The 19,531-nt window shown below is 43.5% G+C and overlaps 1 protein-coding gene across 4 annotated transcripts; it reads right to left on the bottom strand.

Annotated features, from left to right (window-relative positions):
- Positions 1-439: 439 nt before the first annotated feature.
- LOC311339401 (immunoglobulin-like and fibronectin type III domain-containing protein 1) lies at positions 440-18,768 on the bottom strand. Of its 4 annotated transcripts, none has more exons than XM_084464779.1 (23): positions 18,680-18,768; positions 16,163-16,253; positions 13,914-14,036; positions 12,234-12,373; positions 11,737-11,836; positions 11,569-11,647; positions 10,937-11,129; positions 10,670-10,783; positions 10,035-10,203; positions 9,359-9,631; positions 8,601-8,816; positions 6,964-7,035; positions 6,010-6,125; positions 5,773-5,917; positions 5,396-5,689; positions 4,602-4,904; positions 4,128-4,307; positions 3,811-3,939; positions 3,613-3,692; positions 3,024-3,216; positions 2,303-2,599; positions 1,028-1,354; positions 440-765 (listed from the first exon to the last, which is right to left on the bottom strand). In XM_084464779.1, exons 2-23 carry the CDS (start codon positions 16,206-16,208, stop codon positions 761-763), a joined length of 3,594 nt encoding a protein of 1,197 aa, XP_084320905.1. In that variant the 5' UTR covers positions 16,209-16,253; positions 18,680-18,768; the 3' UTR covers positions 440-760. The 4 variants fall into 4 exon arrangements, with proteins under 4 accessions (XP_084320905.1, XP_084320908.1, XP_084320907.1 ...); XM_084464782.1 differs by having other exon boundaries at positions 6,973-7,035; XM_084464781.1 differs by lacking the exon at positions 18,680-18,768 and adding an exon at positions 18,536-18,578.
- Between the last annotated feature and the right edge of the window lie 763 nt (positions 18,769-19,531).

Here is a 19,531-nt window from a genome sequence, read left to right as displayed (position 1 = left end):
ATACATTAAATGTGTGCGTCTTTTCATTAAATGCATTGAGATTATCCGTTTGGAACATGGGTTTATTGGAAAACATGCCTTTTTCTGGTTCTGTTGCATAAGATGAAACATGGACTGATTCTATATTTGCCGCCCACCATCTCCTCATAGACTTTATGTTTTATCGGTGGAGCTTGAATAGATATATTTGGAAAACCAATGAAATGTACACTTGGCTCACAAGGTTTGGGGATTTGGTGCTTGGTAATGCGAGCTTTGTAATGAGCGCTGGCCGATGCTGGAAAGGAGAGTCAAGACCTATCTATGGTCCAGTCACACAAAAACAATGCAGCACATTCAGATCTGAAATGTCAAGCGTTAACTAAGGATGAGTAATGCTAAATGACTTTGAAGACGTGAAAGCAACACTGCGGGCAAATGAGATGTCAATTTGTTGATTTATTGCAGTTTCCAAGGCTTTAAACAAACCAATTATTCTGAGTAACAAACACAATCGAGAACAGTTAGCTGACGTTTTGGTGCATATCTATGAAACAATTAAAGTTTTGAATTCATTCAAACATATTGGTTTAGATTACATTGAACAGTAAGTAAGCAGTAGAAGAAGTCGATGGTTGGTTTCACAGGTAACTCAAGACAAACTTAATGCACAGTATATGACAACATAACCAATAACTTATAACACTGTCAATTATACCACGGGAGATACGTAGGAGAATGAACACAACATGATCTGCCACGCCCAGGTTCAGTCGAAGGTTCATTCTGTGAAGAAAAGCACAGGAAAAAATAAGGTTAGGTTTATATATATACGTAAATTGAAATATAAAAATACATACATTACAGATCTGTATCAAATTACATTTACTTTTACATTTAGGGCATTGAGCAGACTCTTTTATCCAAAGCGACTTACATACATTTATCAGAAGAAAGAGAAACAATATATCGCTGTCAGTACAGTAATGATGTTCACAGAACCAACAATCGCTAAAAAGTGCAAGGACGTACACCATTAAAGCCATACCTTTAACCACCAGTTTGGTGGTACACTCCGCCCGGCCCAGGGCGTTTTCTGTCACGATCTTATACTCCCCTCCGTCCTGGGACCCCACCCTCAGGATGTACAGAGAGCACACGCCGAACGCGTTGGTGATATAGTAGTGGTTGTTCGAGTTGATGCACACGTCGTTGAGGAACCAGGCGACAGAGGGCGTCGGACAGCCCCGCACGGCGCACGTCATGTACAGCTGGTACCCCTTCGGCGGGGAGTGAACCTTCAGAGGGACCAGGATGGACGGCGGTCTCTCGAAGTTCACCTCCATGGAGCCACAGCCGTTGGTTGCCAGGGGAACTGAAAAGAGCAGGAAGGAGGAGACTTGGATCACTTATTGTATGTTGTACGTCCATGCACTTAAAAATAGTACTTAGCATTGTGTAGAATCTTATCCTAGCTATCTTTGTTGTATACATGGAATGGGTTAACCTAACAATTGTTAGTGCTTGGCACTTGGTTCTATGAACATCCTTACTGTACCAACAGCAATACATTGTTCCTCTTTCTTCTGACAAATATACTTATTGTAAGTCGCTTTGGATAAAAGCGTCTGCTAATTGCCCTGAATGTAAATGAGGAGAAACGTGAAGCTCACCCTCTTCCACCTCCCGTAATGGAAGCATCTTCAGCCTCTGCCTCAGAACTCCCTTTGTTATCTCCCCAATTTAGATGCACTTTGTTGAAGTGTACTGGCTGTGAGGTCAAATAAATCAAAAATAATCCACTAACCTTGCCCACCTCCTGTTCAGATTCCTAATAGAAACTCTGCTCTTCGTTCAGTGTTTTTTTTTTTAAACTAGTTTCATGCAGCTCCAATCTAGATTACGTGCTTTGATTGTTCTCTGCATATCTTAACCCTAACCCTAAACTTAACATCTAAAGTTAGAATCAACTATCAACTACTATTTAGTTGAATGTTTTGTTGTGTTATGTTGGCTAAGCGCAGGAGGTAGAGCGGGCTGACTTGAAGGTTGCTAGTTCAATTCCCAGCACCTCGAGCTGTCGAGTGTCGAGTCGTCCCTGAGCAACACACCTCACCCCAACTGCTCCCAATGAGCTGGTTGTCGGCTTGCATTGTTGACTCCGCCGTCGGTGTGTGAATGTGTGTATGAACTGTCGCTTTGGATGAAAGCATCTGCTAAATGCCCTAAATGTAAGAATACAAAAATGTAAATGTGTTGTGCTTTAGGTATAATCCAATACCCCCTGTCCCTGAGTGAATCACCAAACGACACCAACACCCACCTCTGTCTCCGTTCACGCCCCACGTGGGGGAATCCGAGGGGTCCGACAGGCCCATGTCGTTCTTGGCAAAGACCCGGAAGTGGTACTCTCTCCCAGGCAGAATGTTGACGGCGGTGTACGTGTGGGTGAAGAGGCGGTCCGCTATGTTCTTCCACATGCGGGTCCCAGACTCGTGCCCTGCGACCACGTAGTACAGCCGGTCGTCAAGCTCCTCGTCAGGGGACGGGGTCCAGGAGAGGACCACTCTGCCCTGGACGGTCTGCTCAATCGACACCGGCCCCGGGCTCTTGGGCTGGTCTACATGAGACGGATATTCAGGGAGATATCGAGCACTTTCTTAATTCATTCCAGGGCGTGAAGGTCTAGTCTGAACTGTGATTTTTCTGAACTGTTGTTTCTGCTCTGCTCAGTTCTGTATTCTATGTTGTGTTTGAGCATGAAGAGTGTCCTGTCATCTTTAATCTTAAATGTGTTCGATGCTTTATCTTTTCATGCAAAGGCTGGCCATTAGTTCAGGTTTGATGCGTTTCGACGATAACAACCTTGTGTGTAAAACTGCAGTATCTTCTATGAAGTCAAAGTCCAACTTTCCTGTATTCCATCTTTAAATATGGACTGTGGCCTTTGCACTTGGTAAAATAACTCACAAATGAGCCTTTGACTAACTATCAAAATTCCTACACAAAGCAATCCTGGAGTAGATTTGTTTTTCCGTCCTTACCTGTGACTCTGACCTCCACGTCGAACACAGCCTCCCCCACTGAGTTCTTGGCTATGATGGTGTAGATGGCTGAGTCACTGCGTTTGGATGAGGGAATCACCAGCTGGGATGTTCCCTCGGTGTTGACAACGTTAATCCATGGAGAAATCTTCTCGCTGTCCTTCAGCCAGGTGATCTCCGGAGGAGGTTCACCCTTTTAGAATAGAAATGGAAGAAGATGGAGAATATGAGACTAACAATTGCACACATGATTAAACCAGCGCATGCTCTTAACTTAAATGACCTAACATTTGTTGATACTTGGTTTCATGAACATCCTTACTGTATGGACAGCGATATATTGTTTCTCTCTTCTTTCTTCTGAAAAATGTACTTATTGTAAGTCAGTTTGGATAAAAGCGGTTGCTAAATGCCCTCAATGTAAATGTATTTGGATTTATTAGAATAACATGTGTAGCCTAATCGTTACATTCTTTTTTTGTAGGGTGTATTTAAAGACAATCTTTTATACCACTGAAAGTTAAAAAACAAATCATTGTTACCGGTGAAACTTTTAAATCAATTCAGTACATGGTATTCCATATCATACCTCGTAATTAACTTTCACTCGCACAGAATTCCCGGCTCGGACCACGATGAAGTCCTCTGGGTCTTTAAAGCGAGGCCTCACTTGATGAATCAAAACACAAACAAACAACCTTTTAAAGCAAAACGTCGACCAGTGGGGAATCGCCGGCGTTATTCAGGCTGATGCGGTCCACCCCGCTGTACACTGGTGTGAACTTACTATTGGGATTCTTGGCACACACCATCACAGAAGGGGGGCTTGGATCTCCGGCCCCGGACTCATTAATGGCTGCCACTCTGAACTCGTACTCTGCCCCCTCTGTGACATCCTTAACCCCGTAGCTAAGAGCTGACGACAGAGGGCATGGTTGGGGAAAGAAACATAAATATACATTACACAACCCCCCACCCGAAAAAAGACGCCTCTCCCTAGAGGCGTCCTTTATAAAATGTAAGCAAAAGTAAACCAAGAGAATTCCATTTTTTTTTTCAGCCAATGGACTCAGAGGCGGAGAAAGCCCTTCGACCAATAGAGACCTTCGATGGGCTCGTTAAGGGGGTTCAGGGCGATCCAGGAGTGCGTGTCCTTCTTGCGTTTCTCCAGCTGGTAGCCGATGATTGGCACCCCTCGGTCATTCTCCGGTGGCGTCCAGGTCAGGGTGATGCAGGTCTTGGAGGCACTGACCACGGTGGGGGCCCCCGGGGGCCCTGATAAGACTGGAGGAGCGATGGGATAATGATCAGTGATGAGTAAATGCTTAATTCAGGAAAGAGACTTGTCACTTTGTGTTTCCATGTGTGACATTTGTTGGTGTGTGAGTGAGCATCCCCCTCCCCCGAAACAAAACTGAACCTCCCATGACTGAAGCCTCAACCCCCTCACTATTTTTCAAACCCTGGCTACGGCCCTGGTTGTAGGATAACCTTCTGTACCCACTGCAGGGTTTCAGCCGGTAAACTCTATGACGAATCCTAACCAGACATCGCCGTCTCCTCCTCCTCCTAACTCACTCATCACGCCGGCCATGATGCTGTCGGTGGTCTCTAGGGCGTCGCTCTGCCCCTCGGGGTTCTGGGCGAAGATCCTGTAGTTGTATCTCTTGCCGTGGGCCACGTTGCGGTCGCGATAGGTGGTCTTGTCGGCGGAGACGTCCCCCAGCACGGCCCACAGGCTCTGGCCCGCCTGCTGCCGCTCGATGATGTAGTTGGTGACGGCCGAGCCGCCGTCGTCCGTGGGCGGCTTCCAGGCGATCTCGATCAGGGACGAGGTGGTCTCCACCAGCTCCACCGGGCCGTCCGGGGGGCCGGGCCGGTCTGAGGGGAGGAGAACGTTGTGTTTATGATCCTGATACGTTAAACACGAGTGCAATGGAAATGGTGCCTAGACCCTGCATAGCCTCCCCCCTTACCCCCCCACAACCCTCTTACGCACTTATTGTAAGTTATACATCCTGGCACTTAATGTACGCACTTATTGTATGTTGTATGTCCTGGCACTTAATGTACTCACTTATTGTATGTTGTACGTCCTGGCACTTAGTACTAGTACTTAGCATCGTGTAGCATCATATCCTAGCTATCTCTGTTGTATACGGGGAATGGGTTAACCTAACAATTGTTAGTGCTTGGCACTTGGTTCTATGAACATCCTTAATGTACGTACCACAATATATTGTTTCTCTTTCTAATGACAAATGTACTTATTGTAAGTCGCTTTGGATAAAATCGTCTGCTGGATGCCCTACATCTAAATGTAAATGTGCCACGTCTCAAATAGTTAGTTGATTTATTTGGGGGGACAGTACCTAAAACAATCAGGTTGGATTTGGCCTCCACGGCCCCGAAGGGGTTCTGCAGTTGGATGGTAATGGCGCTGGTGTCGCTCCTCAGGCAGTCTCTGAGCAGCAGGCGGCTGTGGTTGGACTCCTTCACGATCTTGGCTCCGGCGCCGTCCTTCACCTCCACACCGTCCTTAAACCACCTGACCACCAAGCCCTCCTGTGGCGGGTAGGGCATCTTGAAGGTGGCGTTCTGCCCCACGCGGATGATGACGGGCCTGGAGAACTTATGGAGATCGTCGGGGTCAAACACAGGCACGTCTGTCAGGAACACAGAGCAGAGGGTGGTGACTACGTTGTCGGTCTCTCAGTGTGTTTGGCGGGGGTTGCAAGTGAAGCTGTACCTCCGACAGTGAGCTGTCCCTGAGTGCTGTGCTCTCCCGCGACGAAGCTGTACTTTGCGGTGTCGTCGTCTCCGCACTTCAGGACTGTCAGTTTATGACAGGTTTCTTTTTGGCTGATGCGGTATCCTCGAGATTTGGCAGTCAACTTGTGAAAAGAGAAAAAAGGTGAGGGTCTATTAGATGGATGTGTCGATGCCACACAAATGCATACCATGTGGCGGGGAGGTGTAGACCTACCTGCTCTCCATCTTTGAACCACTTTCCGTCACACACCGTAAGTGTGTTAACGATAAATTCGGTCTGCTTGTCACGGAGGGCATAAATATCGCCAAGTCCACTTTTAAACCCAGTCTCTACAGTAAGTGCAGATAATAATAAAGTTAGTTCATGTTTTATAACATCACAAACATCTGTCTTATTTTTCTATTTGGCTTTGAGAAGTACTGTACAAATAGGGTTTCAGATTGTGATCAATATCATTGATCACAATCGACTAGTACAATGATATTTTGTACAAAATGTTGAATCGCAAGCAAGCACAAGCATCAAGGGATTACACTCAAATATACATCAAAACACAAGGTCCTTTGAGAATACATCAGACTACTGTCAGATTATATTGGACTATTGTCCGATGTATCGGAGTTCTGTCCAATGTACCAGGCATGAAGCCACAAAACAGTTTTGTTTTGTGGCGGTATTAAATCTGAGGTTAATACAGCCACAAAACAACAAGTTTTGTCTTGAGGCTGGGGGAAGCCTCAAAACAAAACTAAGGGGGAAGTTATTAGCCATAAATATATTCAAAAAGGAAAATAGAACAATTGTTATTATGATTATTATTGTTTTAGTACTTTTAGCCTTCAGGAAATATTGGAACACAAGGTCCTTCTGAGAATACATCGGACTACTGTCCGATGTACCAGGCATGAAGCCAAAAAAAAAGTTTTTGTTTTGTGGGGATATTAAATCAGAGGTTAATACAGCCACAAAAAAAAAAGTTAAAAATGTTTAAGTATTTTTAAAGTATTAAAACAGAGGTTAATCAGGGGGAAGTTATTAGCCATATTCATATTCTAAAATCAAAAGACAAGTGGATGATTATGATTATTATTTTTTTAGTATTTCTGTTTAATAAACTTGGAAAAGCATAGCTTTTAGTATTACAGTATTTATGTGGCTCCATCTTACCAGCCTTACCAGAACCTGAATGAGTAATGCCTTTCTCAAGCATTTCCCCACCAGCTTGCCCGTCTTTGAAGCCTACCGATGGACAACAAGTCATGGGCCACACTGCCTTGGATATTCAACTATAAATAAATACTTCATCCATATTCGAGTCGGCCAGAGTCTAATCCCTCGAGGTTTCTCTCTACCCCTCACCACATCAAATCCAACCCCACCCGATTCACATAGTATTGAGAAAATACATACACTCTATTCTATTTATGTATTTACTTCAAATCAAATCAATTCTACTTGAAAACAGAAATAAACATTATGATCACATGGAGAACTGTCTAGATGGCTGGCATGAGAAGGATTTGAAAAATATTGTTATTGACATAATAGAAAAATAACATTAAATATCAGTCGGAATGTGTTGAAATTTGTCCCATTTTATGAAAATGTATTTAAAATGCAAATTCCATGTACATTACATATATTAACGATGTAACATGAGGGGTTAACCTGTTCAAACAACAAGGCGTTGTTCAAACACCTTGGAAAAGACCACCTAGGCAGTACATTTCAACTCCTCATAGCCTGTTCTCATGGTCTGATACCATGGTCCCACAGGGTCTGTTCTCATGGCCTGTTCTCATGGTCTAATACCATGGTCTAACTGTGCGTTCACACCAAAAGACACACTTTTCGCCTGTTCGCGCGAACAGGCGAATGGACAACATCTTTTGCCCGCCAATGGTGCTTTATGCCAATTCATTCTCATCAACCACGGCTGAGATAACCACCATTGTATGTCTGTACCTGTTGTGGAAGAGGGAGAGACGTTGGAATGCCCGTTGTTTATGGGTTAATAATATAATCCGGAGGCGCACACCTCTTTGTGCTGTGATATTATATATATTGTTTATATTATATAGATATTTATATATTATATGTATAATATCATATAATATTATATATAGATATATAGAGCTCCGTGAGTCGCAAACGGCAACAATCACTTTCTCCTCCAAGTTGCGGTTCACTGCAGAGTGCAGGGAACGGTTGGCCCAGCCGGTTGAACGCTGATTGGCTGTTTTACGTTACTTCACCCACGTTACCCACAGAGAGTGAACGCTGATTGGCTGTCTCACGCGAATGCCGCGGAAAAGTTTAAATATTTCAACTTCAGCAAATTTGTCGCGCTGCAAATCAAATCTTGTTGCAGGTTTGGGCGACAACAAATTTTGCCCAATTCGCGTCTCTACGTTGACTTTGTATTGAAATGTGTCGCGCCGTCGCGTTTGATGTGAACACACAGTAACAGGGCCTGTTCTCATGGTCTGATACCAGGGCCTGTTCTCATGGTCTGATACCATGGTCTAACAGGGCCTGTTCTCATGGTCTGATACCAGGGCCTGTTCTCATGGTCTGATACCATGGCCTGTTCTCATGGTCTGATACCATGGTCTCACAGGGTCTAATCTCATGGCCTGTTCTCATGGCCTGTTCTGATGGCCTGATACCATGGTCCCACAGGGTCTGTTCTCATGGTCTGATACCATGGTCCCCAGGGTCTGTTCTCATGGTCTGATACCATGGTCCCACAGGGTCTGATACCATGGTATCACAGGGTCTACCATCACAGCCTTGGATCTTACCTGGACCAGCTTCCACAGGGGGAGGTTCAGCGGCTGCGGTGGCAGCAGCCTCCACGGCCTCCTTTACCTTGGTGGCCTTCAGCTCGGTGAGCTCCTCCCTGACTTTGACCAGCTTCTCCTGCTGCTGCTGGGCGATCTTGGCCAGGTCCGTCCCCGAGCCCCCCGCCCGGGTGGTCTTCCTCTCCGCCGGCTTACCCTTCTTCGCGTCTTTGTCAGCTGTCAAAATAATCGAGGGTGTCAGATCGGTGCGGAGTGATCATCTTCATCAAGCACCATCACATCCATTGTGTGAGGGGCCGTAGCCAGGGTTTAGAATTGAGTGAGGTCCATAATTTTTCTTCTTCTTTTAATTGACTTTATTTACTGCATTTCTGGGCAAGCAGAACTCATACCAAAATGACACCTACAAACACAACCCGAGCTATACACTACCCACAAACTCAGATTAAATAGATACAGAGGGAAAAATAAGTTTATCAAAATCGTATTATATTTTGTGTGTAATGTTAACGTATTCAACTTCAGATTATACTGTTATGTAGTGCTGGTTAGTTCATAATCATATATATATATTTAAAAATAATTAAAATAAAAAATGTATTATATAATTTAATATTTTTATTTTAATTTTTTTATTATTATTATTAATTATTACAGAGGTCTGGACCTCAGCGACCTCATAGCCGGCTATGGCCATGATTGTGAGGGCTATCGGTTGCCTCGCACGGTTCCTCTGTAGAAAACACAAAAGAACGTACGTTCAACGAGGAGCCAGGCGTTGCAGGACTTGATGCCGGCCCAGGCAGAGTAGATCCCCTTGTCCACCACCATACAGTCCTTCACCACCAGACGGTGGATCAGCTTGTCCTCCGACACCTCGATGTCGTACTTATCGCCCATCTCCAGGGGCTGGTTTTTGCCGAACCACAGGATCTTGGAGAAGGGGTTCGACAGGACGGCCTCAAACACGGCGTCCTGCCTCTCGGTCGCGGTCACTTCCTGTATTTTCACCAAGAACTCGATGGGCGGGACTGTGCGTTGTAAAATAGTTTTTGAGTCAGTATTGGAATTGCCATTACATTCTCGTGTCAGCCATTGTGCAACAAATGCAACAATATTTGTATCTGATACCTCACATATCATTAGCCTCATAGCATAATTGCTATGATATCTTGGCCAAATTGTGATATCTATCCGAACTGATAATTCACTGTGCCTCATTGGCTGTATCCTTAACCAATCAGAGTGCTTTTTACATTACATAATCACTATCTGCCTAAGTCATCTATTTGACGTAGGCATTTTTGACGCTCAATACAAGATGAACCTTAAAATATGACTTTAGCATAGCAATGATGCTATGAGGCTAACGATATTGAACATCACACAAACTTGTCGTGGAGACGCGGTTTTCCAACGCCCGTGTGCACGTACTTTTAAACTCGGTGGAGAAGACGTTGACGCCCTCCACGTCGATCTGGTACAGCCCAGCGTCATCAGGCATGAGGTCCTTGATGCTGAAGATGTACTTCTTGCCGGTCAGATTCAGAGTGTGCTTCATCTTGTCTCCCAGCTCCTTGGTGTACGGAACCATCTCGCCGTCCTAAAGCAGAGCGAAACGGTCTAGCTGTAAATGGACTGCATTCATATTGGTTTTTTTTAACCAGCCGCCACTCAAAGCGCTTCACAGTAATGCCTGACATTCACCCATTCATTCACACATTCACGGCGGAGTCAACCAGGCAAGGCAAGTCTTGCTCAGGGACACCTCGACTCTCCGGGGAGCTGGGAATCGAACTAGGAACCTTCCGGTTACCAGCCAACCTGCTCTGCCTCCTGAGCCACATGCCGCCCAGCTGTAACACAATGTACGGGGTGAGGCTGCCACTCTGAGCCTTAGTAGCCGTATGTCATAAATATATGGCCTGTAAAGCCCTTTGAGACTGTACCTGTGATTAAGGGCTATACAAATAAAATTGAATTGAACTTCATGGTTATATTTAACTCAGAGCTTCTACTCAATATATGGGAGGTGAGTGTCGTTTGTGTGAGTGTTGTTTGACACCAACCTTGTAGAGGAATATCCGGCTGCTGGGTTCGATAAGATCCAAATCGATTTCAAGAGACGCTGTTCCATCCCCAGCCACTTGAATAGGCTTCAGATTGGAAATGCTTTTAACAAACTGTATTGATTTAAAGAGGGAAGGAAAATATATCATATATCAATACATATGAACAGCAAGACAGCAAAAACAATGGGCAATTTCAAAAGGCCTCACTCTCTCACTCATTCACTCGTTCACTCACTCACCCACTCACTCAAACAGTGGACAAACCTCTGCCTGCTCCTCCTGTCTCTCCTTCTTCATCTCGTTGAGCTTTTTGAGCATCCAGCGGAAGTCTGTGATTCCAAACTCTGCGCAGATGCCCTCGTAGTCCTTCTTATCCGCGCTCATCAGAAGCTCCCAGAACTTGGGGTCTATCTCTCCATCTTTCCTCTCCACTGCCTCCTTTTTTGGCCGAATCTTACTGGACAATGTAGAGAGAAATGGAAAAATTAGTGTGCTAATTACATTTACATTTAGGGTATTTAGCAGACTCTTTTATCCAAAGCGACTTAAGTACATTTGTCAGAAGAAAGAGAAACAAGATATCGCTGTCAGTACAGTAAGGATGTTCATAGAACCAAGTGCCAAGCACCAACAATCGCTAGGTTAACCCTGTATACAACAAAGAGAGCTAGGATAAGATGCTACACAATGCTATCCACTATTTTTAAGTGCAAGGACGTACAACATACAATAAGTGCATACATTCATTTTAACATCCCAATTCAATTAAAGGAGCAGGTGTTGGTACACGAATAAGCACAAATGATGCTGTATTATAATAATAATAATAAAATTATAATAATAAAATAAATGATCATGCTGATATATACAACAGGACACAGTACAGTGTCGATCACCTTTTCCTTTTAAGCACAGTAGAAAAATGTTCTGCAGGTACTGCCTCAGCGGGTTTGGCTTTGTTCTTCTTGAAGCCGACTAAAGGCAGAAACGGTCAGTGTTATTTCAATGGCAGCTAGGACACCTTTTACCATTTAATGCTGTACCCGTCACACGTATTTGTTTACCTTCGATAATGTTCAGGACAACTGTGACCACGGCTCTTCCATGTTCATTGGTAGCGAAGCATTTGTAAGTGTCTGCTTGATCAGACGAGACGTTGACCATCTGAATGTTCAAAGAAAATAAAGAAGTAAATGTGTTAATAGGGTTTTATGAGATGTTCTTTAAAGATATGTAGATGTCACATTTTCCGACGGAATGTCTTGAGTCATTCATTAGAAATATGATTTAAACTTGTATTGAGTGTAACGTGAAGTGGCCTTGAGGTTAATAACGAACGACAGGGAAGTATACTTCACAGAAGTCGCCGATCAACTTCTACTTTTTCGAACAAGTCGCTGTTGTTCGACGTCATTGAGTCTCCGCCGCTCCTGCAGGGTTTCCCACCCTGGTGGCTCTCCCATCTGCTCTTAACTGAGCTATATTTATTTTTCTAAATGCACACGACCGGCCCGCTCGCCATATGGCATCGTAAAGACACTCGATAGACCCTATCACTTGCCTCAAACGTGTGCTCATCGGTGACAGGGTCGTATTTAGTCTGGTACCTCGCTGGGTCGGACACGTCACCGTTATTTCTGCTCCACGTCACCGTGGGCTTGGGTTCGCCGATGACGATGGCCTTGAAGAATGCAAATTTACCTGATGGAGTCACGGGGAAGGCAGACCAGGGATCAGATATAGATTCAGAAAAAAGAGAAAGAATATATCGCTGTCGGTACAGTAAGGATGTTCATAGAACCATGTGGCAAGTACTAACAATCACCAGGTTAACCCATTCCCTGTGTACAACAGAGATAGCTAGGGTAAGATGCTACACGATGCTAAGAACTATTTTTAAGTGCAAGGAAGTAAAACACTCAATAAGTGTGTCCATTAAGTGCCAGGACGTTCAACATACAATATGTGTGTACATTAAGTGCCAGGACGTACAATATACAAAGTGCGTAAGAGGTGGAGGGGGGGAGGTAAGGGGGGGGGTGGGGGCTATGCAGAGTCTAGGTGAACTCTGAACAAGTGAGTCTTGAGTCTTTTGTGGGAGATCAGCCACTTCCTGTGATAACCAGCCTCAGAAACATGATCGTGTGGATGAACCACAGTCTGCCACACGGATCGAGCCTCTCCATGGGCATTCTATGTGTTTATAGGCTGTCGCAGACCCGTGGATTAACCCGTTTTATTAATACGAGATAATACGGCTGCATTCGGCTGCAGAGGGTGACAAGGCGTGATCATTAACACTACAAAATAATATTGAAACATCATAAACAACATCGCTCATTCAACACTCATGCACAACACTAGCTTAAAATAAATGTATCACAAAGTCGCCATGGGTCATAACCGTGGTAACACCTTCCTTCCTTGAACTCTCAGCTCTGAAAGCATTTTTCTTTCATCTCATTATGACCGACATTGGGCTAAAACAGGTGGTTGACTTATACTTCACGCTTTCACAAGGGCTATCTTTTGCATGGCAGAATTGTGTCCTCAAAAGCCACAATAAAACTGAAACTGAAACTTAATCGCTAACAGTATTCCTCCCTGTGGAAGAATATGTTATTATCATAATATAGTATAAGTCAAATAGTATTATCTTTAATTGATATACATATATCTGTATGACTTGACCATCTACCGGTTGTTGAAGCTCAAGACCAAAGTCTTCTGCTCTCTTAGTTCCTGGCCTTAAATTAACCTTTGCAGCTTGTTCCTTTTGTTGTTCTCTTTGTTGGCTGCATCTGCATACGTTGTGACCAGATTAACAGACCTAACCTATGCCTAGGTTAACAGACCTGACCTATGACTAGGTTAACAGACCTAACCTATGATTAGGTTAACAGACCTAACCTATGACTAGGTTAACAGGCCTAACCTATGACAAGGTTAACAGACCTAACCTATGACTAGGTTAACAGACCTAACCTATGACTAGGTTAATAGGCCTATCCTATGACTAGGTTAACAGACCTAAATTATGACTATGTTAACAGACCTAACCTAACAGACCAGGTTAACAGACCTACCTGATGACCTGGTTAACAGACCTAATTTAACAGACCTACCTTATGACCAGGTTATCAGACCTAACCTAACAGACCAGGTTATCAGACCTAACCTAACAGACCTACCTTATGACCAGGTGAACAGACCTACCTTATGTCCTGGTTATCAGACCTACCTTCCTGGATGGTCAGTGCGATGGGTTTGCGGGTGAAGTCTGGGTGGTTCTGTCCCTCTGGTATCGTCTCCACGTATTGTGTGATCATCACCCCGGGCACCTTGGACTTCTTCTTAATGCCCACTGGACAGAACACAAGGACGCATAGTGAGCAAGAATGGCTTCTAAAAGGTGACTAACTAATCCAATCAGCATCCCTGTGGCTTTGATTGTGTTTCAGTTTGAGAGAATGATTGGTTCCAGATTAAAGAGATGCTCACACTTGTCATGCTGAAAGCTGTTCTAATACACAAGGTGTTATTAGAATCATTGTTATGTATTGATCTATATATAATATAGATTTGTATACAAATTGATACATATTTTGATCAGAGCATTTTTCAGTGAAACACATGTCTTTTAATTATTGCTGTTCAGTTATTTCTGGGATGCTTTTATCAAAAGCACATATTGAACAGGAGTGAATACAGACACAAAATGGTGACTATTCACTCTCAAGGGTGCTACCAGGTAGACTGAGTCAGTTGGGTTTCAAACCCATAACCTTTGAACACCTTAGCCCCTAGACCAAGGGGCTTAGGTACTTCAAATTCATACATAAATCAGATATGTAGATGCAATCACCTACATACCTGTGTTCGCAAACAAAACCATACAGGCGTGTGAACATGACTTCATCCTGTTTTGTTTTTTGGTTCATGCCCAACAGTTGAGTTGTGAGCCGCACTTCCCTAAGCCTACCTTCGCTACCATCAGAACCGTCAACAGCAGGATCTGACGAAGCACAGTGTGATCAGAAACAACAATGACGAGTGTGAAACAAACAAGAGCAGCACAAAGCTAATAAACACTCAAATCAGTAATGAGAAATGTGGACTCGACAGGAAAACAAGAGCAACACAAAGCTAATATAGACTCAAATCAGTAATGAGAAGTGTGGACTCCACAGGAAAACAAGAGCAACATATAGCTAATATAAACTCAAATCAGTAATGCAATGTAAAACTAGATGGCAACTAGATGTTGCGCTGTATTTGGCATACCTAGTATTTATTATTTAAAATGTTTTACACAGTTACACTCCCCAGCACATTTATTTGTTTTCGATTCGCACCCTGCGGTGGTTATTCTATATTTGCAATATATTGGAACTGAGCATTTATTTATTTTTATGCAGCACCGCCTGAACGATGAGTTCAGCTCGTCCTTGAAACCTGATTACCAGGAAAAGTGAAAGTGAAACAGATTTGTTATCCGTCTAAATTGTTTTATTACACTTTGGATTCATGGTGTAGTATAATAAATGCCAACACAATCATGGAGAACAACAGAAAACAGTCAAGCCAGGCTGATTACAGGTGTGTTACCTTGTTGGCTAGGATCTGATCACCATGCCATGACATGTCATACAGACATACACAGAAATATAGGGTGTTTAGCCCTGGTTCATTTTGTTGAATCATTAATCTTGTCACATATTACATTTTCTCATTTCAACATTTCCCCCAATAGGGTCCATCTCTCTCTCCCCTTCTCTCTCTCTCTCTCTCTCTCTCTCTCTCTCTCTCTCTCTCTCTCTCTCTCTCTCTCTCTCTCTCTCTCTCTCTCTCTCTCTCTCTCTTTCTCTTTCTCTTTCTCTCTCTCGGTCTCTGTCTCTCACTTTTACGTTTTCTCTCTCACTTTCACCTTCTCTCCCTCTTCCTCTCGCCCCTCTCTTTCTCTCAGACTCTTTCTTTATCTCTTTATCTTTCGTTCTCTCGCCTTGTTCAGAGGATCTTCAGGAGTCCAGGACGTTGCACGTATCTTCTCATAAGCCCTGTCCACACAAACAGTTCGAAGCTCTCTGCACTCACTCACTTTGTAGAGTCGCTATATCGTTTTGTAGAGAGAGATGTTTACTTTGTTGAAACAGGGGGGAATGCTTTAACAAGAGATGTCAAAAGCCGCACACATTCAACCTAGACTGACAAAAACATTTGTTGGGGGGGGGGGGGGGTTACACTTCTACCATCGAGAGAGTCCACTTAGTAAACAAGCCGAGAGCAAGGCAATAACTGGGGACTCCAACATTAGTGTCCCCTTAATTACTTCTGAGCTTCATTAGGCTTTTATTAAACTAGGATTGCATTGTTTTATTCTAATAACCAATACTACTGAGCCTGGCAGAAGGAGCTTCATCCACCAAGAGAAAATATAAACTAATACCACCGGACACGTTAGTTGAACTAGAGGGGAGGTTAAGAGCCTACCTTGGCCACTGGCCGTCCCAATGGCCTCCTGAGACTTTTTCATCATCTTGGCTTCCGTAGACACTGGGAGGAATCAGAAAGGTTGTCTCCGCTGAAACAAGTGAAAGAGGAGAAAAACAAAGACTTATATGAGCTAGCTCAAATGCCAAGAGCATTTCAGAAAGTCATATTGTTGTGTTTCTGAAATTATGAAAATATTCTCACTCTATTTGGTAGGCTAGTATACATGTACGGTTAAACCAGGTTATCTGGTTATGTCTTTAGGATTGCCTGTGTGAATGCTAGTCTTCATGCTGGATGCACTGCATTTATATCATATTTACCACGCACACACATGTGCACACGCATACACACTAATGAATTCCCACACACATACACAAACTCCAGGCATGCAGACTTCACACACACACACACACACACACACACACACACACACACACACACACACACACACACACACACACGCATACATACTCATGAATTCCCACACATACACAAGCTCCAGGCACGCAGACACACACACACACACACACACACACACACACACACCTCCTGACCCATTGGCACTGGGTGTCTTTTATCTGATCTCTTGAACATCTTGTATCATACAGTTTACAGTGTATGAAATGTAGACCAGAATACTGTACATCTCTCCTTCTTTTTTACGAGCCACTCTGGACTATAATTTATGTCTGGCTGTCCTTTTTAAGTCACACTTCACTCTGCAATTCGCTGACTGCTGACGCTCTGTAAATAAAATATCATTAAAGTCCAATTCAGCGTTTGACACTTGACCTGTTATCTTAACCTTGGACGGAAATGGATTTAAACGTTGTTGTATTGTGTAAAATATTTCCGTATTGGCGTCTACTCTCTTAATGATCCTGTGTGTTCTGATGCCAGTCTCTGTGAGGGGTCTTCAAGTTTACATTGCAATGTTTCATTACCCCGTTTGGATTGCGAAACTGATAGTGACGGATGGCACTTTTTAAAAATAGATTGATTAGGTACTTTATTGGAATAGAAAATCCCAGACGCACAGCTCTTAAAAAGGGCACATAGAAAAGGTCACTACTATTAGTATACTACGAGTTTAATCTCCTAGAAACTTTACATTTCATTTCGCGGTCTGAATATCTGCGTTGAGGCTTCAGAGGCTTAGCAAGATGTGTTTGGTGGGGTGGTGACGATTGGTAAGCGTGGGCGTGGGGGTGTGCTGTAGGTTGTGAGCATAAGGGTGCCGGGGTGGGACACACTAGTCAGCTCGCAATGGAGTCATGCAAAAGATGTCAGGGGGGAATTTGTTGTTGACAAGGTTTGTTCAGTCTCTCCAATTAATCTAGACCCTTTTGAGTCCAGCTAAGAGGACTCAAACACACAGGCCTATCCTACAAGGGGGCATTAAACATTGCATTGTATAAGGTTCAGTCGTTGCTCTCCCTAGTGTTCTTGCTCCCCAGATAAGTTTGTCAGCATTTTTGCTGATTTGCCTCTGTTTTAGTTTTCGTTTGACCTTACATGACATTTAAACTTTTGGAAGCAAGCAAATATGAACCAAACAAAGCAAAAACACATTTTTTGAAAAACATAAAAAATGCATGTTTTCCGATCCATTCCCCTGAATTCTCCTCCCAGGGCAGCAGAGAAAAATACTCAGCCACAGGACATTTCAGGGCTGATGGAAAATGTTAAATGATGGTCACATGAATGTCACATGTCCCATTGAGCTGTGATTGTCTCATCACTTGTCATTGCGTGTCAAATTAGTCTTCCTTCGTTAGTTATGGCAGGACAATGCAAATGGAAATGGCAAATAATTGCTTTGACAGTGACCTGAACTTGGGGTAACGCGGTCTACGTCGGGAAGTATTTGAGTTAGCTTTAAGAATGTGGCGTTAGCTACAGCATGCAGCTGCTGCTAATGCTACTGAGCGGTTGCTTAGGTGATCAGTTTTGACACATAGCTCCGGCACGGTATCCCCGGTAACCCAGCCCAGCATCATAAAAATGATGGGCTGGGGCAGATCTCTGCTATATGTAGCTGCTGGAACTGCCTGCCATAAAGGATGCCTGGTTATGGTCTCCTGAGTTTCTGATTGACATACTTACACACTTGTACAATATGTCAATCCAATTCAATTTCAATAATGTTTGGATTGCAGTTTAGAGGGCGAGTCCTCCGTGATCTTTACCATACTGGTTAATAAACTAAAAAACCTTTGAAGAGATGGAAGTTGAAACCAAATCTTTAAAACCATTAGTGAGACCAAACATTTAAATGTAAAAGAAAGCAGAGCAAACTTTTCCCAAGCTGGTAGTTCAATAAAAAGGATCCATATAAGATGAGACAAAAAACAAATATCACAACTTAACTATCTTCCAACGGTATCCTTGGACTGGAGGTCGTAACCCAACGGATCTCGAGATGAAGAAGAAGCCTATATTCCAATTAGGGATGGCTGAAACCACAGAAAAGCCCCCTTCAACCACAGATGAGAGGAAGAGGGTCAGACCTACCTCAGCACTCGGCTCCTGAGCTGCGGTGGTGCTGGTGCCCCTACTCAGTTTGGTACAGGAGTGTCACCTCCCTCTCTGCTCGACAAGCTAATACATACTGGAATGCCAGGGATTCCACTACCAGCATTTTGATTCCTGGGACGTTAGTCACGGAACCGTGTTGGTGTGAGGCTAAGACCGCGCGAGGGGGGGGGCGGCGGCGGCGGCGGCGGCGGACAGGGGATGGGGAGGGACTACTGCGGGTAAATATGATATAAAATACATTTTTTTCAAATTCGTCATCTGTCGAAATGAATGAACGACCAATGTAAAAGAGAGTTGAGGTCTGACTCCGATCCATTAAGAGTCATTATTACCATCTCAAAGCTGTGACAGCTAAATGCCTCTCAAGTCAGCTGTATCGCTCATATGTCTTGACTTGTGTGTCTCAAATATGTTTATGACTCACACATTTAGCCTTGAAAATGTCATGACTGGAATATTGACATAATAATGGAATAATCCAAATATCTGATAGAAAATTCACTACGTTTGTGTTCCTTGGATCCTCTGTTTCTCAATAACATTATTATTTCAAGTCACAAATGTCAACTCACAATTGTGAATGCCGGAACTATAAATAGATCATAAATACATATTTGGCATATTTAACTTCACACACACGCACACCATACAAAGAGGATAAAGAAATGCCATATTTGACACGTCACTAAAATGACACACCGTTGACACAAGCTAAAATTACAAGGTGTTTATTAGGTGTCTATATGCTATTTTGGATGGCAACAGTGTATATAATCCTTGGGCTGAATAATAACAAAACTGCAAGGACGATTTATACCTATTTTGATG

This window comes from Micromesistius poutassou (assembly GCF_964030765.1).
Source record: "Micromesistius poutassou genome assembly, chromosome: 2".
Lineage (NCBI taxonomy): Eukaryota > Metazoa > Chordata > Actinopteri > Gadiformes > Gadidae > Micromesistius > Micromesistius poutassou.
The sequence above is the reverse complement of the archived record's forward strand: the minus strand, read 5'-3'. Positions and strand labels throughout refer to the sequence as shown.

What these genes read in the sequence shown, in the direction of transcription:
- LOC311339401 (XM_084464779.1), bottom strand. Translation starts at nt 16,208, where the DNA reads ATGATGAAAAAGTCTCAGGAGGCCATTGGGACGGCCAGTGGCCAAG. An exon ending in CTTCTCCACCGAGTTTAAAA is followed by an intron (nt 9,632 to 10,034) that starts GTACGTGCACAC and finishes TACAACGCACAG; the next exon opens with TCCCGCCCATCGAGTTCTTG. An exon ending in CGCCTGGCTCCTCGTTGAAC is followed by an intron (nt 8,817 to 9,358) that starts GTACGTTCTTTT and finishes TTATTTTGACAG; the next exon opens with CTGACAAAGACGCGAAGAAG.